Genomic DNA, 27,728 nt, shown 5'->3' with positions numbered 1-27,728 from the left:
TTAGCAGCTGGAGAGACGACAGAGAAGTATAAGCACCATGGACAGTGAGCCCTACTGTATGACCATTTCTCCATGTACTGTATACCCTTAACTGCTTTGAATTTGGTTTCCCTTATTCCCAAATGGCACAGTTGACTGATTTCAAATTTGGTTTGGGGAATTGCCTTTTCATGTTGGCTTGAGTCCACCTAGAGATCTTTGTCATGGCAGCATTGTCTCATTAATACTACATATTGTACCTCCCGCTATGAATGACTTCATCATCAGCAGGGAATAGTGAGGGTATAGCTGAACTGCTCAGCGGATCAAGGTGGCATGACCAGAGCTCATGTTAAGAGATGATACATGTTTTTGAAACTCAAACAGTTGGTTTGACGAGAGCAGTTGTTGCAATTGACTTCATAATGTAAATCAATTTAGCTAAGGATCATCTTTAACAGAAGTATATGACGTTTCCTTTGGGTGAGTGTACTGTAGGTGCACAAGTTCACCTGGTTGTATTGAGCTTCTGAATATTTAATACCAGTGATGTAGTGTTGCGCATTATCGGCGGCTGGGGATATTGAGCCATTGAGCTCTGAAAGCACTGTTCCATCACAGCTTTCACTTACTCTGCAATACATTATGATGGTGGTGCAACCCCCCCAACACACACACACACACACACACACACACACACACACACACACACACACACACACACGCTTGTTCATTGCATGTTTCCCTAAACGTTCTGATTTAGACTCCAAATTTGTTTCCACTGCACCACCTGACAGTTGAGTTTCATTTTCACTCTCCAAAAATGACTTTTCCAAATTGATCCAGCTTAACTCTGTGAGACGCCATGTCAGAGAAGGATCATATAGGACTACGGAGGAGGACACGAGGACGCTTTGCGAAGGACTAACCAGTAATTGGCGTGTGAAATATGAGTGAGGGTAGAAATGCCGGTTATTGGATATGGAGGCTGCTCCACTTGCTGTATCTGCGTGAGTGATTCAGATTCATTGCCGAGGCGTGAACCCCCTGAGAAACACATTCATCTATCTCAGCTATTACTCCATAATCAATGGGACAGCAGAATTTTACGGTCACGAGCTCTTGTTGTCAAGCATTCTACACAGAGCTTATTTAAACCGCACGCCAAAGGGGGTCACATTTAATGGGGTTAAGCATGACATATACAGTACTGGTGACATTGTTGACACAGCACTTGCAGCTGGAATCTTGAATGGAGCCCCCTTGCTGCTCCTAATTCGGTGAACATGCAGAAACCCTTTTTAATGAGCTCGTGTTTGTGCTCAACAGGAGCCGAAAATCCATCTTCCACTGGTGTCATTCAGACCCTGAACAGGGTCAGCATCAGTTTACCCACACAAACTCTGGGAGTCAGACACAGATATGGTGTTCAGTGTGTGTATATATATATATATATATATGCGAGAGAGAGAGAGCGAGAGAGAGATACATAGGGGGAGTGTGCTGCCAGGGAAGGGCGTCATATTTCAGAAGTGCATTATCGTCTCTCCCCCAGTGGGACAGAGCTGTGCTGAGTGCTGTTTGCCCCAGCTCACTCAAACGCTTCGCGATTGAGTCATAATAACCCACGCTGGAGCGAGATGAGCCTGCACACTGACAGATAGGTGTCTCTTGGCCCGCCACGGTCATATGTTGAGGAAATATACATCCTCTGTGTGTACGTGTGTGTGTGTGTGTGTGTGCGTGTGCTCTGGTTCAATGCCACATGAAAAAATAAAATGTGCCTTTTGTAATAAAAAAAATAAAAGGCACCATTACTCCTCCAAAACATACACAAAGATGCTTGCGTGGATGCACACATGTACGCCCACACACACTCCTGCCAGTTTTTAGCAATTTCCATCCCATCCCATTACCATGTCTTGGAAGGCTGGCTTGGTCTAAATGAGAGAGCATAGTCTTTGATCACCCATGATGGGCATATGTGTGTGTGAACATGCTCTCATTCCCTCCCTCACCATATGTTAACCAGAGCAGCTCTCTATTGGTTAATAGTAACAGGGGAAATAGTCCCAAATGCTCCGTTTTGCATTTCGAGAGACTATAGTCATTTTCTCACTCTCACACCTCCTTTATCTCTACTCGTCACACCCCACTCAACTCCACCCTTCTTGGGATGGCTTTCTCTTCTTCTTCTCCTCTCCCAATTTAGAATAAACATATGGCCTCCACTTGCTTCTCATTGATACCTTCTTCCTTCCCTTATTGTACATCCCAGATATCCTCTTTCCCACCTCTTTTGAATGCTTGCCTGCCCTACCATCGGCTCAACACATGTAGGTTTGAAGACTCATATTGTATGTATTCTGTGTGCGTTAGTGATTAATCAGTTAGCCAAAATCAGCAGAAAATGAATTAACAATTTGGATAACGTATCAATCATCAAGCAGGAATGCCAAGCGTCAGCCTGTTCCAGGTTCTCAAATGTGAGGATATGACGCTTTTCAGTTTTATCTTTAATATCTTTTTAAATTGATTAGAACATTTATGGTCTGTTGGTCAGACAAAACAAGCACTTTAAAGACATCACCTGTGAAATATTTTTTTTTACCATTTGTTAAATTTTCTAGATGAAACCATTATTGGAAAGAAAGATTAATTCCTAATATAAATAACCCCTAGTGCAGCCCTTATTTACCTGATGAAGGTCTGAGACTGAAACGTTGTATTTTTCTAAATAAATTATTGCTTGCGTAATGGTCAGTGTGCAAAACAATTTTTGATCTGCTACTTTTGATCATATCCTACGCACCTGCCCGACAAAAGAGGTGTGCAAAAAAGTTTTCTTAGCCCTGTATGCTTAAAATGGGTCTTCTATTATAGCCCTTTCTTTAAATTCATACGTATAAAACCTGGATGACTCTGAAAGAAATGGGTCTGTCTGTATTTAATGAACTGCATACTTCTAGAGATGAAAATAACCAAACATCTGTGTGTGCATGATGTAAGCCTCCTTGGTGTCGCTGTTCCTTATCTGTGCCTCATAAGTCAGTCTACATCTCCCACTCCAGCCTGGTATTAATGGCTGTGTACTGTAACTGCAGTGGCCTGGGTATTGTGAGAGTGAGAATGCATAGGTCTGTAAACGCTGTTATCTGATCAGTATGAATCTGCTTTTCTCACTGCAGCTTAGTCAACAACATATCATTCTTTGTCGATTTACGCCTTCAAACCTGAGTCTCTTCTCTGTCTTCTGCTTTCTCTCTACTCAAATAGGATTTAAAGGTCTGAGTGAAATGGCATAAATGCATCAATTTCCCTCAGTAGAAAGTAGTTGTCTTACCCCATAGCCATACCATTAGGAGAAAATAGCATTTCAAATCATTTTGTCACATGAGCACAGTTTTCAGGAACACCTACATCTCTCAGCAGGCTCTTGTTGTACTCAGGGAGTCGGGCGAAACCGTAAATGTTGACTTCCATATTACTCCCTGCACGCACTGCGCATGTAAATTGATTTCCAATGTTAGGATTAACGAGCATCTCCACTGATTGGACATTTCCCCGGGCTGAGCGGCCAGTTGAGCGGTGGCTAAACAGCTGTGGTCTGCGTAGATGTTTCAGCACATTGCCACACTGCAGTCAAATCCTCTGAGATCAGATTGATATATGTGCATGTTTACACATGACTGTGCGTCGGTATGTGTGCATGCATGTGTTTGTTCTCTCAAACATTGCACTCAGGTGTGTGTGTGTGTGTGTGTGTGTGTGTGTGGGAGTTTATCTCACTGAGCAACCACACTAGTTTGAAGGGCAAAACGAGCTGACCATCTCTCACACTCAACTATGCCTGCCATCGATCTCTGTGATAGAACTAGGACTCTGAGAAATTATGATTTTAATAACTCATCAATTAGAGGGCAGCAGGCTTTCTGCTATGTGCTGTCCTTTTCTCTCTGCTTCTTTCCTGTTTTCCTTCCTTCTCTCATTTTTCAGTGACAATATGCTTATTACTGTCTACCTTCACCTTCCCTAGCCTTTCGGTCTATTGATTGCCCTTATTTTTAATACTGAAAATAATGCGATTAAGCTGTGCACATGCCCAGCAGAATAGGTTCTTCTGTTAATATCCCTGTTTTTATGCAATCATGGATTCAGCTATTGCTACAGCTATTTAACAGATTGTCATGTACCCTATACGCTGCAAGTGATGCATTTCTCCTGTCAGCTGCAGTTGTATTGCTCCCTTGGTGATTCTATTTCTCTCATATTATATAACTTTAGTGCATTTTATCCGGTCCAGAGAGGCGAGACACTACAGTTGGTTGTAAACACACAAACGATAGTAAAATAGTAAACAATGATAGCAGCTGTAAAAAAAAGTGACTAACACAAGGTATATCAAGTGTTACAATCTTTGAAAATAGTAACAATTCATAATGAAATGTTTACTGTGATAGTTCATTTTTTAAATCATAGTATCAATAGTATTATCTTAATGTTCAATCTGCAGTGTAAGTAGACAATTGCTCTATATTGTCATTAAGATATGTAATTGCGGCTTTAAGTTAGACATTTATGTCATTTTAGCATATGTATATTTAAGCATATCAATCTTTTGTCTTTTAAAAGATATTTAAAAACAGTTTCAGTCCAAAAAACTTATTTGTCATGGGTTCTAATATAAGTTTAAACATCAGGATGGAGTCTGCTGTTATTACAGCAGAACACCGGTTGATACGGTTATATTTTAAACCCTTATTGGCCTTTTGCCTGGCATTCTGAACACTTAATCCCTACTGGCTTCACTGAGAGACAAGGCAAGAACATTCAGAACTAATGCAGCAACATTGCAGTGTCTGGACTACATGTACCCAAATGTACTCTTTATAACCTTAGATGGACACAAACACACATGTAGACACAGTGTAACGGTGTGTTGTGGCACAGTATATCCCAGTTTGAAAAGGTGACAATATGCATTGTGGGGCTAAAAATGTATTGCAGAGTTAATTGATCTTGTCAATTTGTATTCTCAAGGGGAACTAATTTGATTACATGTGGGAAATGTCAGAGGGCACAACTAAATGAGGTCTCAACTGCTGCCTGAAAATGTTAATTGTCAAAATGGTCTCAAAATGACATCCACAACAAATAATACCAGTTTGTGTAAAAAGGGTTTAAATTGGCTATGCGGTGTATCACTCCAACCAGGTTCTTAATTTGTTCTTTATAAACATTTTCATCTAGACAGAAGGATGGGGACATTTTGAAACATAGTTTTTGCACAGCTGTACTCGAAATAGTGAAAAAATGTGGGCTGGGACTGCATCCTCACAGCTCTCACAGACCGTTCCCTAATTCGTGGAATACTGCTGTTTTGTCATGGCCACATGCGCTAACATTACTCCACTATATCTTTACATAGCAAATTTAATTCGCTGCTATGTTAAGGTTCTGAATCTCGAGTACAGAACCTCCATCCGTTAATTTTTTTGACCACTCTGGTGCAGCAATACAGTTTATATGGCGAACTTGCATATTACACATCCAGCAGACAAGGCAACATTAGCGTTAATTTGGAGTCTGTTTCTGGCCAACTGATTTTCATTCTCTTTTTGTTTGTGAGTAAAATATCTGACTCTTTAGCTCCTTAATGATCTACTATGTTCACCAGCTAGTCTGTCTGCTCTTTGGTGCTGGGAAGGTGCTGTAGGGTTAGAGAGCTTTCCCCTTGAAAACAGCTGCCTATTGGAGCTGTAAATGAGGATGATGACGAGAGCAGCGAGACTGATCCAAAATATTAAAGTTGCGGCCCGTAAAACCAAAACAATGAGCTAAAAGACACAAAGACTCTCCAGTGGAGCTGAGGGGAACTGCTGATTTGTGTGATAATTATCTGTGGGTTCATCACTACCCGGGTCGCCTTTCTCGTTACACATAGCAATTCGACCCTGTGTCGTACTGATCTGTGAGCTGAATTTATCCTTACACCCTTGATGTAGACACAAGCACTTGAACACAAACGTGGACAAATACTCACAGCTTGCACCCTGCTGGCTAACATAAAGATGAGTGAATTGTAGAGATGGAGTGGAGCTGCTTTGGGAGCCCATCCATCTGTCCAGCCCCAGAGCTGCCTGACATCGGACTCGCCCCCTGGCCTGCTTCCGGTGTCTGGCTGGTTGGCACCTGCGGAGCACACACATGCTGTTTTGCATCAGGAATAACACACACACACACACACACACACACACACACACACACACACACACACACACACACACACACACACACACACAGACACAGACCGTTGTTTTCCCTACCACTATGTGTGTTCATGGTAATTTATGTCTATGTTTACAGACCCAGACAAGCTGCCACTCTTGAGGTTAATAAATCATAAAAAGAGCAGTTTTCCTCTGTTTAGGCTTAGTTGTACAGCAATGCCAAACAGACAGTATGCGTGGGAGGAGAAGCGTTTGAAAAATGCTCCTGATTTATTATTGTATTTTATCGAAGCACAGCTCCTCCTGTGTCATATCTTTGGCAGAGAGAATTAAAAACCTTGTTGACATATTGGTGCTTTCCACTGTGCAGGAAGAAGTAAAGCGGTATCATCGCTACTGCAATCACAGTGGAGGGCAAGCAGTTCCCAAGGTGGAGAGGTAAGACACTACACAGTACTGTCCCTACTGTTTCATGACAAAATCCTCCATATTGTATGGACAGCACTCAAATCTACAATGAGGATGGTATACTTTAATGTAAAGCCCTCGTTCTATCATACAAGACCCTTATTGTGCCATAACGAGGCCGCACTTTTGAACGTAAACCACATACCATGACATCCTCTTACTCTATAAGTGCTTGTTGTGCTGTGACTTCCAATATCATGTGAAATATAAACTCATTGATTTCTTCTGGCATACAAGTTGAGCTGTTTTCTTCTCTGACCTCATATTCCAGTTATATATCTACCTTGTCGTTCTCATAGAAGCCGTCCTTGTAGGGGTGAGGGAGAGGATGACAATAGCCCAAGTCGCCGTGAGCAACAACAGCACCTGGAAATCAAGGCTATTGTGTGAGTATCACTTGTGGGCTTTCAAACATCTGTGTTTCTTTTCTACATTTTGAGGCAAATTTCACATAGTGTCACCTGTTACCCATGTTACCTTAAAAGTGCATTATATTTGTCTTGTAGGAGAAATCAATTTTATGTGTGGCTTTAATTCAATCTTCCTTCTGATTAGGTTTCGGAGCTGGGGTCAGAGTGCACTTTGTAGTCCATGCCCCCTCGTAGACTGCCATCTAGCACCACTTTATTTAAACATGGACCCACACACACACACACTTTTATAGGTTTAAGAGAAAGGCGACAGCTCTCGCCTCAGGCTTTCACTTCCTTGAGAGTCAAGGGTGGTGAAGAGAAAGCCAATGTTTCTGTGGTGAGATAACATGATTGGGGTGTAGAGAGGTGAGACGGATGGTAAAATATGTCAAGATAAACTCACAGAAAAGGCAGAGGAACAGGAAGCATGGACACATAGACTGAGCAAAGGGAGAATAAAAGTGGAGAAAATAGGGATTGAAGAAGATGGGGGAGCCTAGGAGTTATGGCTTAATTCAATTTGTTCCATTTGGCTCAGCTGTCTCTCTGCTCCACTGGAGGTGAATGTGTTTCTCCATCAGGTAATTGATCCAGCCCTCCATCCTGGACCCGGGTGTTGGGGTGACTATACACGGATGAAAGAATGTGAAAGAGAGAGACAGAGAGAGTGATCTGTGGAGGTTGAAAACGGGGGAGATAGGCAGGAAGAGGTCAGAAAAGCGTGTGAGCTGTGTTACACTTAAAGCGGGTAAAAAAAAAAAAAAAAAAAAACAGGCAAAGTTGAGAAAAAGACGTAGGGAAGGAAAGTCTAAGCAGAAGAAATTGAGAAAGTTGAAAGAGAAATGAGATATGGCGCAATGGTGACATCATTTTTGACTTCTTTTTTTAAATCAAAGAACCAGATATTTTCACAGTTTCTCCTTTCAATTAATTCAACCAGAAGACTTTCATGGCCATCCAAGTCATGGAAATGTTCCAACAGCCAGTCCCCCTAACATTTTCATGCAGAGAATGAACATGACTTCAGAACCTCTACTTCAAAAACCCCGGACGCCCAAAATTACGCCTACCACATGGCAACTCCATAATTTAGCTCAACTTTGGTTATGAGATGTCACTGTTATATGTATTATGTCAACCTGTGTTCTCAGGATCCAGCGGGCCTGGCGTGCAAGCACGTCCCGCAGAGGGAGCTGGCAGGGACAAGACAAGAACCGTCGCAGCCATCGTCGGGGGGAGACGGTGCCTTCCGAGAACCTCCGGGACCCTGTGATGACCACCGATATTTCTCCGGTAAGACTGCAAAAAGAAAATCAAAGGCCACGTTCACACCGCAAGTCTTAATGCTTAATTCTGATTTTTTTTTTTTTTTTTTTTTTGCTCAGATCCAATATTTGTTTAGCTGTTCACATTACCTTTTAAAATGTGGCCTATATCAGATTCCAGTGTGAACTGTTTGCGGTTTTGAACTGACCCGCATATTGCGCAAAAGAACATTAACAGTGACATCAGACGCAGCACACTGTTGCACTAAAGTTAGGGAGGTTATGGAGGAAGTAAGCATTTTCATTTTTATTTCAAAATGGTTGTGTAATGGCAGCCGTAACATTAATGAGCAGGTGCTGAGGAGGAGAAGAATGAAGAGAAAGAGAGCCAAATTGGCTATTTTGGCCTTTTGCGGGGTTATGGCTAATTGACTACAGAGGTCTGTGTGTCTATTTTTTCCAAAAAATGGATAGGTTAAGGTATGATCCTTCTAGTTTTGATTGAATTGAAGTATCTCCCCATACACTAGTTAGGTCTAACACCTCCCTCTCCCTCCATTGACTTGTTCTATCACTGTTCTCCATTTTGTAGGCCTAGTGAAGTTTTTAATCGTACTGTCTGTGTCTAGCGCTAACTCCCGCCGGCGCATAATTGTGACAAATGTCGATGTAGATTGACGTAAAAGTCGCATCAAATCCGCCTTGGTTGTTCACACTGCGGCCGCATTGAAAAAAAAATCAGACCTGGGTCTGATTCAGGACCACACATGGAAGTGGTCTAAGTCTGATTTGAAAACATCAGATGTGGGCAAGATTTGAGTGTTCACACTACTTCTGAAGAAGTGTGACCTGGTCACTTGACCCCAAAAAAAAAAAATCTGATTTGGGCCACTTTTGCCAGCAGTCTGAACGTAGCCAAATAGACAGCCATATGGTGCAACATGAGAATGAGGCAGGTGGCTGGAGATCTAGACATCTTTAAGCTATCTGCTGCTATGTGGTCTGAGTTATCAGCTGTTGTTTCCGCAGAGGATGATAAAGGAATGGGTGAGGGATGCATGGATGGATAGACTAATAAAGAACAGAGCAAAGGAGGGAACGAGGGAGGGGTGTTTACCTCTAGTGTCATCTGGGGGACACTAGGGGGTCGTATTGGTGCAGGTGGATGGGATGCCAGCTGGCACTGTGCCCAGATCTGTAATTAGCCGTTAATTAGGTAAATTTTCAAAGCTGGTTGATTGATTAATGAAGTGCCTCTGCCCTTGTCCTCCCCCGTTTCACCCCCCCCCCCAAACCCACCTCCTCACCCCTTCCTTCTCCGGAGGGAGTGCAGGGGAGAATTAAACAGTGCTCACAGGGCATGGCAGCCAAAGAAAAGCCAGAGGAAAAATGACAGTATGAGCAGCAGATAAACAGTAGAGAAGGGGGGAGAAAGAAATAAAGTTGGGGGGGGAGATAAGAAGATGAATGCAGAGATGCGAAAAGATGCCTTTAGATCGCCTCAAGTTCTAAGTGACAGACAGGGACACACAGACACAAACAAACACACACACGTACAGTCTGCTCTGCTGGTTTCTCGGTCTGTGTTGGCTCTCGCAGTGTAGTAATCACACAAGCTACCCGCGCATGTCTGCCCACGCTCTTTGCAGAGACCCAGTACAGCAAAATATGATGTCATGTCTGCATACTCACTTGTTTGTGTGTGTGTGTGTGTGTGTGTGTGTGTGTGTGTGTGTGTGTGTGTGTGTGTGTGTGTGTGTGTGTGTGTGTGTGTGTGTGTGTGTGTGTGTGTGTGGGATGCATTTTTTTCCTACTCTCTTTTTAAGCAGTGCTACAGGAAAGCAACATTCTCTCAGCAAACAGATGGGCTGGTGTCCTGATGAGACACTGTGTATATGTGTGTGCGTGTTTGCGCGTGTGCTTTGTTTTTAGGTTGTTTGTTCTGCTTGAAAGAGTTTGGTGTTCATTAGCACAGCAGCAAATGTCTTCCTAATTAGAAACTTACTGTAACTTAAAAACCAAGATGACAAAGTCCCCCTTCCCCCCCTTCCCCTCCACCATTTATTCCCTCTTAACTTTCTTTTTCAACATCATCTTTATTGGAAATATGAAATGATATAGGGTGAGGCTATTTGCACCCCTGGTACAATTAGCAGTGTATGCTATTAGAAATGAATGCTATTTGTACCCCGCCGGTGCACACAGCAATGTGTTCTATTAATACCCCGTCTGGTACAAATATCAATGTATGCTATTTGCACCCCTGTGCATTTTCAGTACCTTGGCATATATTTACACACAGTTATCCATACTAATCATGTATTACACCTTTTTGGAATATTATTGTTGCAGTGTCCAATATTTCGCACACAGAGAGACGCTAATACATACACTTGCGTGGGCCGCGATATATATTATTTTTTTTACAGGGTGGTTGGGGAAGATTCATGAATATTCATTAGGGAACTCATCACTGATTGGCTCGCCCTGACATTCTTACCCTAACCATAACCAATCCCACTCCTCTTGCCTAAACCTAACCAACCCAACCAGAGCAGGCAACGAGTACTAGCCATTCAGGGATGAGTCCCCTAATGAATATTCATGAGTCTTCCCCTACCACCCTGCAAAAAAGATTTTGCGTTCGCGGGCCCTGACTTGCGCAATGGCATAATTATCCAATCCAAAATGAAAAAAAAAAAACAAGATCGCCTCACTTACAGAATGTTGTACAACTGTTTACCACTTGGTGTCTTCAAGCCTCTGTTGCTAGGTAACCATACTGTATACAAAAAATAGGTACTAACTAACAAACTAATGGTTGTATGCTTTCACTGAAGACAGAAAGTGCAATTGTAGTATCCATTTTCCGCTAGAAATTCAATTGTTGTGAACTTAAGAGACAAAACTTTCCTAATATGCCAGTTTGTGCTGTCATGGAAGATGAACGTCCGCCATGATTTCGGTGCACGCGAGCAACGTCTTTTTGTTGTTACGTCACAGGGTGTGAATAGCTCAGCTGTGTGGCCGAGGCTATTCGTACCGGGGGTGCAAATAGACACTCCGAATGATATATTAGATCTACCACCCATTGCATCCCTTAAATGCAGTGACTTGGTAGGTGGGTATACCATGGCTTCTATACCCGCTACCCAGCCCCACCCTTAGTCTGTGTGGCATTCATCAACACGTGTGGGGGAATTAACTCAGTACGTTTACTCAACTAATGTTCTTAAGTAGAAAGTTGAAGTACTTCACTTGAGTATTTCCATTTCTTGCTACTTTATGTGTCTACTCTGCTACATTTCATATTAATAATAACCAACCCGTTCTCATTCCGAACTCGAAAAATAAGTACGTTTGGTCAGTGTCCTTCAGCGTCTGATGCGACGAAAAAGGCACCCTTAGGCGTATTTGTGTAACGTACTGGGGAGAGCCGCAGTTGGATGAGACTTAGCGAGTGGTATGTAAGGGGAAATTGCTGGGTAAGGATGGTGGTTGGGGTGGTGGATGGGTAAAACACCGGACTTTCACTCAGGAGACTCGGGTTCACGGCCCGCGTGTGGCGTTTTGTTTCCCGGCTTTTGATGCGTCCTTTCCCCGTTGTTTTTCTCCTAAACCCAACCTCCGCGATTCCGTTATTGTCGCGCTTCACCCGCGGTGTGTTTCCCGGCTTTTGAGGCGTCCTTTCCCCGTTGTTTTTCTCCTAAACCTAACCTCCGCGATTCCGTTATGAAAAAGGGACGGCAATAGTGGCGACCAAGCACGTTTACATGAGACTCTAAAGGAGACTTTTAACGTCAAATAAGAACGAGAAAGGCTCCTGACCGAACGTCCTTATTTTACGAGTTGGGTGTGAGAATGTGTTGCAACAACAATAATAATGAATGAGAATAATATTTCTGTACATTTTCAATGCAGGACTTTTACTCGTAACATAGTACTTTCATATTGCAGTATTACAGATTATATTGAAGACTGTAACATGTTTGGCTGCAGTATTGTTCTGCAATACTGGTACTTTGGTATATGGTAAATCCCCATGCCCACTACCCCAATGTTTATCTGTCATCCTTCCCAAGCCCCTCAACCTCAACCTCAACAATAATAATAATAATAATAATAATAATAATAATAATAATAATAATAATACAAACAAAATATATTTAAATTAAACATATATACAAATAAGATTTAAATTTTTTTTAAATGATGATCTAAATCTTATATCTGCTTCCCAAGAAGTGTTTTATCTTCCAAACCGCGTTACCATTTCTCAGTTAGAGACTTTTGGAGTAATGCTGGACAGGCACTGCTGCTTTTCACACAACTCTGTTACCCTCTCATCACTCCTCTTGCCTCGACCTCTGCCCGCAACACACACTCTCCTACCTCTGTGCTTTTCTTACGTCGCCTTTTCTCTTTCCCTCTCTGTCTCGCACGCTCACATTGTATCACTCTCCTGTGGCTGTTGTGTTCTGTGAAGGACAGACATTCATCACTCTGCCACATTGGGAGTGTGTTCAGGCAGCGTGTGTGTGTGTGTGTGTGTGTGCATGCTTGAAAGACCTTGGTACTGGCATGTAGAGGGGGTGGGGGGTTCAAACATACTTCATGCATATTTCATGAAACATGTATTGAACAGCACACACAGACACAGGCCTAGATAAGACACCACAGCTCACACTGAGGGTTTTCTACCTCATCTGCTCAAATAGCATCCCCAATCCACACTCTCACTTTAAAACTCCTGCCAGAATTCAACTCTGTTTATATCACTGTCAAGTTGTCTCTTACTGTATGTCTTTCTGTATTCCATATATTGCAGTAGTCCAGCAATGGTGGGTTCAAGCCTGCTGTAACCCCCAGACCCCAATGAATTATTAAAACGCAGAGGGGCCAGGCCCTACATGTCCTGCTCTGGTCAATGCTTGGCCTGTTGTAAATCAATAGGTCTGAATGTTGTGAACACACTGCTGCTGTATGGCTGACCTGGGGGGGTTGCTGTGTAGTGTTGTTCCAAAAATTTGGAATAACAACATGAACTATATGTGAGCATTGAACGCTATAAAAATCCCCTACGACAGGTGGTCATTATGTGATATGTGACAGTGAAATTCTTAATCAAAGGAATAGTTTGACATTCTCGGGAAATGTGCTTATTTGCTTTGTTGCCGAGAGTTAGGTGAGAAGACTGCTACCGCTTCCGTGTGTGTCCATTAAAAATGAAGCTAAGGTGTTTGAGGCAAAAAGCTGAGGGCAGCACTTGTAGCAGTGCAAGCCATGTTTCTAACTTACCCTCCGGGCTAAGCTTAACATTCTGCTCTCCACTTATCTGGGTGAATTTGAGAAAGATGCATCATAACTGATTGGCAAAAACAGATGAGGTCTTGGACACAGCAAAGAGCCTAGATCTGTGAAGTCTAATAGAGGAAGGTCTGCAAGCATTAATGGACACAAGGTAGATTTCAATGGTGCTTTTTATTAGCATATATGTAGATTACGGTTAGGCATCTTGCGCAGTTTGCTTTGTGTTAAGCTATGAAACTATGTGCATTTGCATGCAGTGCTTGAGTGGATCTCCATGATTCACGGTGTAGCCCTCTGGGATGGCTTGGTGGGCTTTATTCAGAGACTCAAACCAGCGATCAAAGCTAAAGTATTGTGATGAGAATGAAAATGAAACGCTTCAGTGGTGTGCCTTTCATTACAAAGAAACTAATAATGCTGCCGGGCGGCCTGATGACTAATGAAATAATTTCAGTGATGGATAGTTAAAAGAAGAGAAGGACTATCAGTAGAAGAGAGAAATGAATGGAGACTAGAGGGTGAAATATAGATAAAAACACATTGCATCAGCTATGCTGAAGTGTGTGTGGCTGTGGCTGTGTTTGTTTTCTAACAGTGTTTGTGGACATTGATCTGTTCCTATCTCTGTGACATGTTAGCACTTTTTCTCCCCTCCTTTTCTGGAGCCCAGGCAGAGGGAAAGTGTTAGTGTAAGCATTCCTGCAGCCTGCGTGGGAGATCATTCTCTCATCTCTCACCGCTAAGAATCTCACAAAGCGAAGTGACGGCTTCATCCATGCCTCCACCTCTACCCCCCCTAATCCCTTTTTCCCAGCCTCACTCTATGTCATCCCTGGCTTTCCCTCCCACTGCCTCTTGATGCATACACACACACACACACACACACACACACACACACACACACCAGTCCACCGTTTCTGCAGACAGATGCTAACAGACGACTTGTTTTATTGGTGTCAGTTGGTGTCTCATTTGAAATGAATTTATATACCTCTGCCTAGGAGTTGACATCGATCGGGCTTAACTCATTTAATAGCCATGACATTTGCCTATTAGCTTATTTACTGTCAAAACTCAGCTGGCTTCCTGAGAGACAGTAACTCTCGCATTTGTATCCGTTCGGCAAGAAAATGTGATTGCTTTTGCAAAATATAAACTCCAGAGGAAAATTCAATTCAAGTACGCGCACAGACATGGACTCACACATCAAACTCCGCTGCGCAGGCTTATATTAGATTTGATCTGGATTGTCCCTGTTTTTAGGATATTTTATCATATTTTATGGAAGATGTTTTCTAATGTGCTCCTGCCTTAATTTGCTGCTGTTTGCTGTTAATGCAAACTCCAACAATTCCATATTCTAAGTTTCCCTGCTGTCTTGATATATTCAGGATAATGTACATTTTTCTCAGCACTACCATCAGCGCAACCTCAGAGTCGTGCCAAGTATAAATATTGAGACACTGGCTGACTGTGCCTCTTACACATAGCTCCTGGCAGATCAGTGCTGGAGGACAAACCGCAACGTGAATCCCTTTCTTTTTTGTGTGCTGCAAATGTTGAATTTTATTAGCAGTAGCCGAACCAGCAAAACAACTGCGAAGTGATCAATTTCCCTGTAGAGTGGTGAGTGTGACATGGCTGTTGCACTTTAATCATTTTGACACTGCCTTTAGTTGTTTAATGCTGTGTGCGCCCCTAGCTATTGAAACCCTGGAATTATTTTAATAAAACCTTTTTATTTGCAAATTTTTCAGCATGTGAGAATCCACATAGACATAGTGTGCATACACCAGGAAACACCCACTCTGAAACCTAGAAAGTGATTCTCCAAAACAGCCATTGATTTTGTGAAAGGCCATTGGGAACATATCTCAGAGATTCATCATGGCTAGAGAGGGGAAACGAGGATGGGAGAGAGCCGATGTCTCCTGGAGGTGGAGAAAGAACGATGAATGGCTAGCAAGCTGAAAGGAGGAGGTGAGAGAATATAGAGAAGATGTGGTGGAGTTTGGAGTGATTATGAGGATAATAACTCTGCATTAGAGTCTCCATTTGTGTGGGTGTGAGATGGAGTGCATGCGCAGGCGCAGTTATGTCTGTCAAAGTGTCTCATTTCTTCATCGCTGTCTCTGTCCAAACTGCACCAGATTAGATTAATGTTGACCATTACATCAGTACACACTTACATGTTCACATCAGGTCACATGCACAAATATAAAGGAACTAATAGTCTACACTGGCACATTAAGAGCATCTTATGACCCCTCCAAAAAAATCAATGAAAGCCCACAAGTGAAAACGAGCAGAGGGCAAGATAGATCTTGATCAGGGTTCTGGGGAAAAATGGGAAGAATATAGAGTAAAAAAAGGGAGTGAGCTCACTTTAGTCTTCTCACTTTTTACTGTTTTTTTTTTTTGTGAGCACAGGATCCTGAATGACTTGATTTGATATTTACAGCAGGCTGTGTGTGGCATTATAATGAGAGCAGTAGTTTACAGCTGGTGTATGGGGATTTGATTGGAAGCTGTAGCTCACTGCAACCTCCCACTGAGCTTCTAATTGGTTATTTATCTAGAAAACATGCCATTTAGCTGACATTACTTAAACTAAACAAGCATATAGCATGCTCACATATGGCCTCATACAGGCATGGATGTGACAGATATATACCCACACGCACAGACCATAACATAACATAAATCAGCTGGAAGCGTCTCCCAACCATCTGCAGCCGTAATAACAATCTGGTACCTAAGGCTATATGCTCTACTGTTCTATTACAGCACATTTCTCTCTGCACACACACTTTCCCTCCAGTTATCTCCTCTATGTTCTTTTCCCCCATTCTGCAGCCTCCAGTTTTTTCTCCCCATCCTTTCTTCCGCCATCTTTTTCAGTCTCCTGCTTTCTCACCCTCCCACTTGCTCCCTTCCTCACAGGCCTCGTCCCCCTCTTTAGCCCATCTTAGTCCTCATGGCCAGTGAGTCTGCCATAATGAGATCCCTGGAGGAGAGACGAGTGGCGTAAAAAGCAGAGGAGGGCAGCAGCAGGGAGGAGAAGAGTTGAGGGTTGATCTCCTCTCTGACCTGCTCAGAGAGGAAACCTCTGGAATAGTCCACCCCCCTCTCTAACTCTACTTCTCACTATCGCCATACCCCCTTCCCTCAGTCTCCCCCTCACCCTATCATCTCCTCCCCCCCTCTCCTCCTTTCATCAGCAATCTACCATTACTGTCCATTAACTAGATCAGAGCCATTATAATCCTCTTCTGACAGCATCCCTGCTGTGTGTACAGTACCCTTGGTTGTGAGGAGGGGCTGATGGAGAAGCGGAGACAGGAATTGGTAGCAATCCTCAGAGAGGAGAGGCTATCTCGATTGTAGAGTCAAATCACAAGCATGTGCATATGTAAGAGGAGGCTGGGGAAAGCAATGGAGGGACGGAGAAAATAAAGTCCAGGCTGTGACTTGCATGCTTTGTCTCATATGGTATGCAGCAGGTCCATAACATATTCTCTTCTTCTTCTGATTTGATCATTGACGTCCAGGTCCTTGCTTGTCACACATAACCCTTAGTCCTTAGTGAGGGAGAAAGCTTACGCGACGGTTCTGCAAAAGACGCTTTCTCTTATTGTGCTTTGGGGATTGCCAGCTACAGAGCTCATTTTAAGTTTGTTTGTCCTCTTCCTATAATAATCTCTCTTCTGTTATTTAGCCTCCGTTACGACCATCCGCAGATTAGTCCTCGTTGCATCGATCGTAAGGAGGCTAAGTACAAAGGAGTGATCAGCCGGTCAATGACTGTTAAACTAGAGGCACCTCCCTGATATCATAAAGTCCAGGCTGTGACAGCTAGCTGCTGATTGTCTCATTAGTCTGTGCGCTAACACAGAGCCAAGCTTCTCATTACTGCTCTTACAGTGCCGCAACACTTTAGGCAGGAGTTTGATGTATACAGTGTTCTCTGGCCGTTTAAGGAAACGCTATTTCTGGCAATGTAGTGGTAGTTGTCTTTACGCAGACATATCCATGTTTCCTCATTCCCTTTATCTTTTTATCAACATCTCTATCTTTCCATGCATATGTACTTGTGTGTGTCCATTGGCTACTCTCTATGTGTCTACCTCTAAGGCACACCAAAGGTCTTAAAAGGGTTATACTGAATAAGCATTCAAAAGAGTGTTTTCAGCATCCAGTGTATTGTTGTGTCAGCTGCTGGACTGCTTGCTGTAGCGGCCATATGATCTTGTATCTTTCCTCTTTGTAACGAGCTGCTCACTGGGCTGTTGGTTGGTCTTTTGTCTTTGTTTTCAGATAGACGTGGTGGGTATTCTGTGGTCACTGTCAAAGCACATGACAAATAAATGTAATATTGGAATTAATCACTGCAGTGGCAAAGCCATGCACCATTTAATTCTACAATGCTAAGGTTAAGTAGTTGCACACATGTTACAGGAGATTTGTGAGGCAACAAGTCTTGTCATCACCTCAGAGTTTGCTTTTCGGTCAGGCTCGCAGGTGCAGTAGTATTCTCAGTTTAGTTTTTTTTTTTTCATGTCTAAGTTCTCATTTTGAAAACCGACCTCGTGAGATTTACGCTTGCTTCCGCAAAGCTAACCTTTGACGACTCAGCCATGTTGAACGTGTGTCTTGGTCGTGTGTGTCTGTGCATGCATGCAAGTGTGTGTTTGTAATATAGGATAAGTGTGTGTAGTATGCCGGTGGAGGCTCCAGAGATGCCCTGTGGGTGGATTTCTCACAGGCACATTTGATCTGTGGCTGATCTTTCGTTTTGATCGACGAGTCAGCTTTGAAGGGAGGAGGTGTCCTATAGTTTGATGCACATGAAGAGTATCCGTTCTTCACAGCATCTCAAAGAAAAGAACATAACACATTGAAAGAGTGAAAAGATGGATGGGAGATTGCTAGGGGCCGAATGTAGTCCATGTGCACGGTGTTGGTGTGTAAAAATGATGTGAGTGTGCTTTAGTGTGTTGGGAAATCTTCCAAGCCGAGAGCCTTTTGCTTTGAAGTCTTTGTCTATAATAGATTTTTGAATCTTTGAAGCCACTGTGATAACACTTACACCTATTGCATTTACATCACCAATAAAGGTATTGTACAGGCATGTGTATGTCTGTGGAAAGCATGTGTGTGCCATGTGCACCCACGTACAGAGCACCTGTCTCAGTGCCCCTCTAGCAGTTTAAATATTGGCCTAATGTGTCCTCATAATCTTCTACCATCACCATGGTAACAGTGAACTTGCTTAGAATCTCCTTATTTATGCAAAGGACGTCCCACAGCTCTCCAACCTGTCAATCACAATCTTAAGCAAATCGTTATAAAAAAAATAATCTGCCAAAAAGGTGAGAACTGTCAGTCTCTGCTCAAAGTTATGTAACCTCCACTGAGCACCAGTTGGTCCAAAGCACGATGTGTATGTGTGCCAAGTGCTCTCTGTAGAAATCAATGCATCCTTAAAAGTTCTTGAAGCTGTGGCAAATCTCACATTACCTCATAGCCATGCTGCTGAGTTTTAAATTAGAACTTTAATTCTTGTTTATCTATTCATAATCCTATAATCCATGCTTCATGTAACTGTTTTTGTAACCGTATTTCAAAACTGCTGTAGTGTTAAATACATAGTGCAAGCTTCAAGCAGGCCCAGCAGCATTTTACCTTCATGTGTTTGTTTACACATTACAGATGGTGGAAAATACTGTTATTGTGAAATTAAGGGGGAAGATTTACTGCTTTATGGTCTGAGCTAGACAATCAGTAGGATAATTCTAAGCAACATTGTTTTCTTTCTCCTTTTTTGATTTTTGGATTTGTTTTGCAATTTGTTACATTATCTATGTGTTAAAATGACAAATTATGCAATGAAATTGTATTGCAAAGCATGCAGGCAAGGTTGCTTTATCTGTTATTGGCTTATCCCTCTGATGGTCCAGGGTAAAATGGGCTGTGAGATTGACAAGCCGGTCAGTGCAGCACCAGCATGTGGGTTGATTGTACCAATCAATTAGCATGCCGACCCCTACCTACCAATCATGAGCTTTACTCAGTGAATGAAAGCATGAGATTGTAGACACAAGCAGCCAAAATGAGTTCCCCCTCACAGAGTGTCTGGGCAGTGTGAGGAGCTCAGACATTTGGATGTAACTCAGAGTGGAACCCATACTCCTTTGCATTTGAAAGAGCCAGTTGAGGTGGTTCAGGTATCTGATTGGATTATTGGGTCTGGTGATTGTCACTACTTGACAATTAAATGCCGAGTCCCAATTCAACAACATATTCCTTTAGTCCTTAAAGGACAATTCCGGCACAAAATGAACCTAGGGGTGTACCGAGTCAACCATTATCTGGGATATGTTTTCATGCTAATCGAATGTGTATGTAGCTTGAAACAAGCTACCGCAAACCGGTGATTAGTATGCTAGTAGTCGGGGCAGAGAGTAAATTGCTATTTTATACCACTAACAAGGCTCAAAATAGCACCGCACTTCAACGGTAGCATAATTAGGGTCCCTACATGTAAACCGAAGCATTGAGAAGTTTGTAAGTGTACAGACAGCTTATTAAAAAGATAGTTTATAAAGACATTACCATTCGCGTATATAGGCAGGCGCCATCTTGGGAAAACAGTCATGACCAGTCAAAACACGAAGCGGGTGGCAGGTAGGTTTAAAGAGGATAGAAGTTTTGTTGTTGTTGTTGCGCCGGGATGCCGGTTTCAGGACATCCTTGGCTGCTGGAAAAACGAGCGTCATTTACTATCATGAGCAGTGCCATTGCAGAGGAAAATGTAAAGTACAACCTCTTGCTGCGATTAACTTTTTTCGGCTTTCATCCTTTTTATGGTAGGCTAAAGGTATTTCTCTCTCTCTCTCTCTCTGGTTTAAACAAACATATATTTCACATCTTTGCTGAGCCAGAGTTTTGTGTGGAAGTATTAATAATTATTGTGAAGGAATTAAAGGCTTGTCCCAAATATACGCCGGTTGAGTTCAGTGATTGAAGTGAATAAACGCCTGATCTATTGATTGCAGTTTTACCGTAGATTATTCTGATCTTGGCATGTGAAACATAGCGTGATCCTCTTCTTGAAGCGGTTTCAAAAAACCTGACCAGTAATGGCAAACAGGAAACAGTCTAAGTCTGTAGCCACTGTGTATGGATAATGACTGCTCATGAGTTACTGTTCTATCTTCGTGAACATAATGGTGCGTGTCTCTGTGTGAGGGAGGTTTACGATACAGTTTACAGTAAAACATTTACTTTGAAGAATGATATCATGCATCAGCTCCAAATGTTCCTCCTCCTTCAGTCATTTAGCAGATGCTATTTCCTGCCACAGAGTGAACAGGGAATGAAAGAGCAGAATTACTATTGATGCCAAAATACCAAGACGGTGAGAAGAGTGGCAGAGAGAGAAGAAACATTGGGAGAAGGAAGACCAAAGCAACGCACTAAGTGATCATCGTAATTTGTCTACTTTGTGCTGTTGTTGAAAATACAAAGGTTGGTGGCATGGTTTGGGAGGGTTAAAGGTGCTTCAGAGGGCTTTTTAGAGGAAATTGAGCTTTATCGTTGCTTAAAGGAATACTCTACTCCTCACCACGGGGCTTCTCGTGTGCAGCGAGCAAATCACTCCGCCCAAGTAGCAGAAGTTGCAGTGCTTCACCTTCTGATAATATAGTTCCCAGTTTGTATTAGAGATGATCCAATACTGCCTAAAACGCTGGTATCGGTATCGGGAAGTACTGGAGTTTATGCACCGATTCGATACCACGTAATAAAGCCCTAAAGAAAATCTATGTTAAAGTAGTTTATTTATGTTCTTTTTCTGTTATAACTGACTGTCAAACTGGATAATAAAAGAAAGTTCTGTGGCATTCATTGTTTGTATTTGTTCATTTTTCACAAAGAGTTTAACCTGAGCCAGACCGACAACAAAGATAGAAATCATATCACATTCATACAGGGATAAGTAGTATACAGTTGTTAAAACATAATAAAATATATGACACACTGGTATCGGATGTGTCTAAGGCAGTACAGTTTTTGATGTTTGCCGATGATACCAATATTTTTTATTCTGGAAATAATCTGTCAGAAATTACAGAAAATATAAATTTAGGAATGGGAAAAATTAAGAAATGGTTTGATAAAAATAAATTGTTTAAATTGGGAAAAAACTAAATACATGATCTTTGGTAATTGTAAAAAGAATGAAAATGTAAGAATAGCAATTGAAGGAACTGATATTGAAAGAGTTAATGAGATACAATTTGTAGGTGTTATTTTGGATGATAAATTGAATTGGAAAGATCACATTAACACACTAATAGTTTATTTATAAAATCTGGACTTCTAAAATTCAAAGATTTGGTTGATTGGAAGATTTTGATTTTTATGTGGAAAGCTAAGCAGAGAGTTTTGCCTATGGTTTTACAAAATGTATTTACTCCTGTATCAGAGGAAGATGGCCATAGAAAGCAATATCATTTTAAAACTCTTTTCGCACGTACTACACAAAAACCGAGGTGTTTGTCCATTTATGGAGTTAAACTGGAACACCTTGGACTATAAACTGAAGTGCTGCAAAAGAGTTTGTAAATTTAAGAACTAGTATAAGAAAGAAAGTACAGGAATGTTATAAGAAAAATGATGACTAACACGCATAAAATTATGATAATTAAATGTAAAGATAGGTAGTACTGCTAATTTTTGGTGTTTGGGGTGAGGATTGGGGTTGATTTTTTTGATGTGCACAAATAAGTGACAGGTACCATAAGATTTTTTTTTTCTTCCTTCAGAACACTGTAATAAATAATACTTACATGCTGTCAATGCTGTCAATTCCTTACACTTTCTTTCTTTTTCAACAGGAAGTCAATTATACAGTCCGTGTATCACTAGACTATAAAAAAAACTTAATATCTTAATAATACTTTAAGATGGATGATTTTAAATTACTTTTGAGCTAACTTTAACTTTAAAGCAATTGTATTAGGTTTTTCATGCTCATTAATCCAAAGTTTGCCATAGTTATTGCACACGTATTTGCACATTTATAGAGCAGGCTAAAAATACCATCTATAATCACCTGCACACAAGTTTCTTCTGAAGGCAGAAATGTTTTAATTAATATATTTTAATCTTTTAAAAATGATGTTGTGAATGTGAACATTGTTTTGTCTGACCAACAGCTTAAAATCCAAAAATATTTAAATTACAATGGAATAAAACAGAGAAAAGAAGGAAATCCTCACATTTGAGAAGGCCTTTTTACCTGATGACTTCAGTCAATCGTCTATAAATCTTTTGTCAAGCAACGTATAGATTAATTCTTTTGTTGTTTCACAGAATACGTGAACACAACCCTCTCATTGCATCTTTTCATCCCATCATTCACACCCTGAGTGCTCACTTTTCTCAAGCTCTGACACTTTAAGATCTGGTGCAAAGCTATATTATAAAGTAAGTGGGGGGAGAATGAGAATGTAACACCGTTTTTGTTTTTATTGCCGTTTAAGCAAAAAAAAAGATACATCATTATATGTATTCAATGACACCCCCAACCGGCACCTTCAGACACTGCCTACCAAGAGATTGGGTCTGTCTGAGGTTTCTCCCTAAAAGGGAGTTTTCCTCGCCACTGTCGCACTAAACGCTTGCTCTTGGGGGAATTAGTGGAATTGCTGGGTCTCGGTGTGGTCTAGACCTACTCTATCTGTAAAGTGTCTTGAGATAACTCTTGTTATGATTTGATACTATAAATAAAATTGAATTTAATTGAATGAGAAGTTGTAAGAGACTAAGTGTGCAGCAGGATGAGGAGATAAAAATCTTAGGTGAAGAATGGGAGAATGAATCTTTAAAACTCATATGCAGCTTTCAGGAGGAAATATAACTTGCAAAATAATTCTGCTTTTTCCAATGTACGGCCCTATGGGTCCTTTTTAAAATGAGGCAACAATGAAAGTATGATACCCTTATGAAATACTGTAGGAGGGTAGCACCATTACAGCATAGCAGTAAATTACTAACCCCAGATGGCATTCTGGGGGTCCAATTCTTCCTCTGGTGGAGTTTTATTTACTTGGCACTGAAGAAAGTGGTGTAGAAAGACCATTTCAAATATAACAAAGACAGAGGAAGACTTACTTGGCTTATGTGCTCAGTTTTAATTACCTCTAATCTTACATCTCTGTATCTTTTTACATCTTCTCACATTCTGTGTGTTGACTGTTAATTGGCTTGTCTGTCACCCCAACATACTTCTTTTCTTGGTGTGTCTGAGGCATATAAATATCCATCTTCTTTTAGTCTCACTCTCTTTTTCTGCTTCCTTGTTTGACTTATATAAAGGAATTAGTGTATAAAGCAGTTTTTTGACAAATGTGACATCTGCACTTACAAATTGGCTAAGAGTCACACCTAAAGAATTGAAGGTATTTTTTTAAGCAACGGTAACCTAGAATAACTTCAGGCTTGACAAAACGATAAAGAGATTTGCATGATGAACTTGAGATGTTTTTGTGGCAGCGTAGACATACATACTGTGCAATTTTCCAATTTTCTATTTCATATTCTTCTTTTCATACCCTCCATTTCTTTCTCGGTCTCTCTCTCTCTATATATATATATATCTATCTCTATCTCTCTCTCTCTCACACACACACACTTTATTCTAATTTTTTGTTTTTCCTTCAAATAAGATATGAAACCTTTTTAAACCTCTAGCGCCGTGTGCACATTTCACAGTGGCACTGCTGGACAAGGTCAAAATGCTTGTATATGGAGCATACGCGTTTACACTGACAGCTGGACATCAGCTCGAGCTCAGGAAGTATTAGGAGCAGATCTGGGATTTGTTGAAATGGAGTCTGAATCTCAGTGCTGCAATGTCTGCACGAACAAAAGCGCTAATTACCTTCTCATTAAGCTGTGACAAGGTGTGTGTGGTCTCGTGAAATATTCAACTTTACCACCTCCAACCTGCCACTTGGTGTCAGACAAAAAGAGAAAACACACACCCAAGTAGATGCCCCACAATGCCTCAGCGCCTGAGACTGATGCTTCAAGATTAGCTCCAAAAGTAAAACGAGAGACTTGAAGAATACAGAGGCAAGGGGCTTTATGTGAACTAATTATAAGTATAGGCCTACCACAGAGCTTGTTTCACTGCATTTCAAAGGCAATCCTTAAAGGGTTACTTCAACTTTTGGGAAATATGCACTTTCTTGCATAAGAGTTAGATGAGAAGATTGATACCACATTCCTGTTTGTACGGTAAAAGTGAGGCTACCACCAGCAGCTAGTTAGCTTAGCACAAAGACTGGAAACGGGGAGAAGCAGTTTATACCAGCACCTCTAAGGCTACATCCACCTTTTCATTTTTAAATGAAACAAAAAACGATCTCCGTACACATAAGCGTGTAGGCTCTGTATCAGAAATGATCTCCGTCCGTATTAACATGCCTGACAATGCATATCACATGACCATTCACATACACAGGGCATGGGTGTGGCTGTGTAAACAGGAAGCAGATTCAGTCTCCATTTCTGCCCATCCAGACTACAACGCAACCCCAGAGTTTTCAAACTTAGGGTCAGCAGCGTTTACCAAATGTCTCCATTTAAGGGGCTCGGAAACGCTGGAGGAGTGTGGATACCAGGCGTAAACGTAGCTAATCATTCAACTGAGCTCATTTGCAATTAGGATTCGGTACCTTTCGCATCTGAACCAATACTAGTCCCGATACCGGTACCAGAAATTCGGTTCCAGGTACCCAACGGTACTTTTTTCAGTACTTTCCCTCTGTAATTACATAAAAAAATATTTCAGTTGTAAAAATAATTCCAAACCTATTTACTTACATTTATTTAGAATATTTTACACTGCCAGAAATTAAACAAAAATAAAACCCCTCCCTCTCTCCTCCCAAACCCGTCCCTACAACCTATTAAATCCAATAATTATTAATTTCTTAATCACCGTAACTTTAATTTTGTATTTGTATATAATTATATAATTTTTTCATCATGACAGTTTTTAATTGCTCTTTAAGGTTTCATGTAAAGCACTTTGAATTGCCTTGTTGCTGAAAGGTGCTGTAGAAATAAAGTTGCCTTGCCTTACAACCTCAGCCTGTCAGTCAGTCCCCAGGGCACAGAAACCACCGTTGTGCCTGCTCGTCTCAGAGATGTCAACAGCACCGAGACTGCTTTCAGCTCCCCATTAATATCATATCACAGTGAAAGGTGTCTGCGTGAAGTTTTGAAAAACTGTAACCACACTTGAAACCGCTTTATCGGCATCGCCGTGACTCACTGTGACTTCAACAAAACTGCAGAGTCAATGTTTGCTCTGTCCGCACCTCTGTGCATGTGTGTGTGTGTGTCGGACCTCTGCTCTCTGTCAACATGCAGAGAGGACAGATAAGCTTGCGCTTACTCTCGGGTACCGAAATTTGGCACCGTTTGATTTTACGTGAACCAATACTCTGTAGTACCGACGTGATTCGGTCAGTACCGGTAAAAGTACAGGATTCGGTACCCAACCCCTATTTGCAATGATAGACAGCCAGTAAACAGGAGTCAAGCAAATAGCCGTCATCTACATTAATGGGCGACATACAGCATGATTGAAGTTCAGAATATCAACTCACACGCCTGTAATTTTTCAATCTCAGCATGCCCATGTAGCCAAACACAGCTAGATCAAGATAATTCAGCAGCCTGTTGGAAGGAGCTTGGCTGTATCAGTGACAGCAGGACTGGTGGCTGTAGTAGCATGTGTAGAGGCTCTGTAATGGTTATATTTAGCTCATTATCTCCCAGACGGCTCTCTGAGCACACAGTCGCCTGGCACAGCAGCCTATTCTGGTGAGAACATTAGAACCTGGGAACAGCTAATGCCATTCTGGCTCAGACAACACTATAGCCTCAATAATAATCTTTTGTTTGGGCAAATAGTTTGCTCTGTATTTCTTGCCCGTAAGTGTATAATGATAGTCTTCTTTTTGCAGTGATTGTCAATTTTATTTTCCCCTAGCCTCACTTCTTATCACATCTTAGGAATTACAGATTTTTCAGTTCCTATGAGTTTTCACCTCCCCTGTATTGTCTCTTTACCTTCTATCATTCTCTCCCAGATCTGGTTTCCCTCAGTTATCTGTCTGGCAGAATGAGAGTTGGAAAGAGGGTTTGTGTTGTTTTTTTGTGTGTGTGTGTGTGTGTGTGTCTGTGTGTGTGTGTGTGTGTGTGTGTGTGTGTGTGTGTGTGTGTGTGTGTGTGTGTGTGTGTGTGTGTGTGACAGTGTGTGATGTTCCTTCTCATCCCTCTGAGTGTTTGAAGCTACATTACATCAGATTCTCCACACTGCTATACTGCCTCCAAAGCCCCTCTGTCATAGTGTATCTGTGTGTGAGGAGGAGCAAGGGTGAACTGAGGCATTGATTTCCCCATACATACTGTATAAACATGAGAAACACACACAAATGCACAATAATTCTTACTTTTCTATACTCACAGGATTGCACATAGGCACAAAACATGCATGAATGCATGCACTCTGCAGACTTTTATACTTACAGGTATGTGTGCAGATGACATCAGTATATTGTGCTGCTGCCGCTGCTGCTGACACACTGGGGCTTTCTCTTCTGCATTATAGATGAGGATGCTGTGAGCAGCTTGTTTGCTTTCTAAATTAAGTTTTTCTCTCCTCTCTCTTTCCTTACTCTGAGAGTTGTTGCATGTTGGCTCTTTAGACATTCACACACAACTCCTATATAAGACTACAGTAAGCCTGGAAAACCTGTGATCTCTCTCTGATGTTCACATTGAGATCCACCATGGGTGAGCATTGAAGGCAATAAAAAGAGCTTTAATATACACTACATAGACTTTATTGAAGTCAACAGGAAGACCCACAACATTTTTCTATGAATACAAAGTAAGTAAACATTTTTAACAAGGTACAAAGGTCTTGATACGTAAATTCACTTGTCTTAGGCCTAGTTCACAAATAAATGGGTATTTTT

General features: G+C 41.5%; 1 protein-coding gene and 1 long non-coding RNA gene across 2 annotated transcripts in view; one reads left to right on the top strand and one right to left on the bottom strand.

Moving 5' to 3' along the window:
- The window catches only part of schip1 (schwannomin interacting protein 1), a 240,002-nt gene that overhangs the window by 779 nt on the left and 211,495 nt on the right, over positions 1-27,728 (top strand). Inside the window, exons 3-5 of the mRNA XM_039824741.1 lie at positions 6,580-6,647; positions 6,977-7,063; positions 8,242-8,383. Coding sequence (XP_039680675.1) covers positions 6,580-6,647; positions 6,977-7,063; positions 8,242-8,383 — 297 coding nt within the window. The remainder of the gene's footprint in view (positions 1-6,579; positions 6,648-6,976; positions 7,064-8,241; positions 8,384-27,728) is intronic.
- On the bottom strand, positions 6,120-8,337 carry LOC120574507. The gene is made up of 3 exons (XR_005641869.1): positions 8,230-8,337; positions 6,961-7,043; positions 6,120-6,171 (listed from the first exon to the last, which is right to left on the bottom strand). It is a non-coding gene; the product is annotated as an uncharacterized LOC120574507 (long non-coding RNA).

The sequence above is a fragment of the Perca fluviatilis genome, chromosome 2 (genome assembly GCF_010015445.1).
Source record: "Perca fluviatilis chromosome 2, GENO_Pfluv_1.0, whole genome shotgun sequence".
Lineage (NCBI taxonomy): Eukaryota > Metazoa > Chordata > Actinopteri > Perciformes > Percidae > Perca > Perca fluviatilis.
The sequence above is the reverse complement of the archived record's forward strand: the minus strand, read 5'-3'. Positions and strand labels throughout refer to the sequence as shown.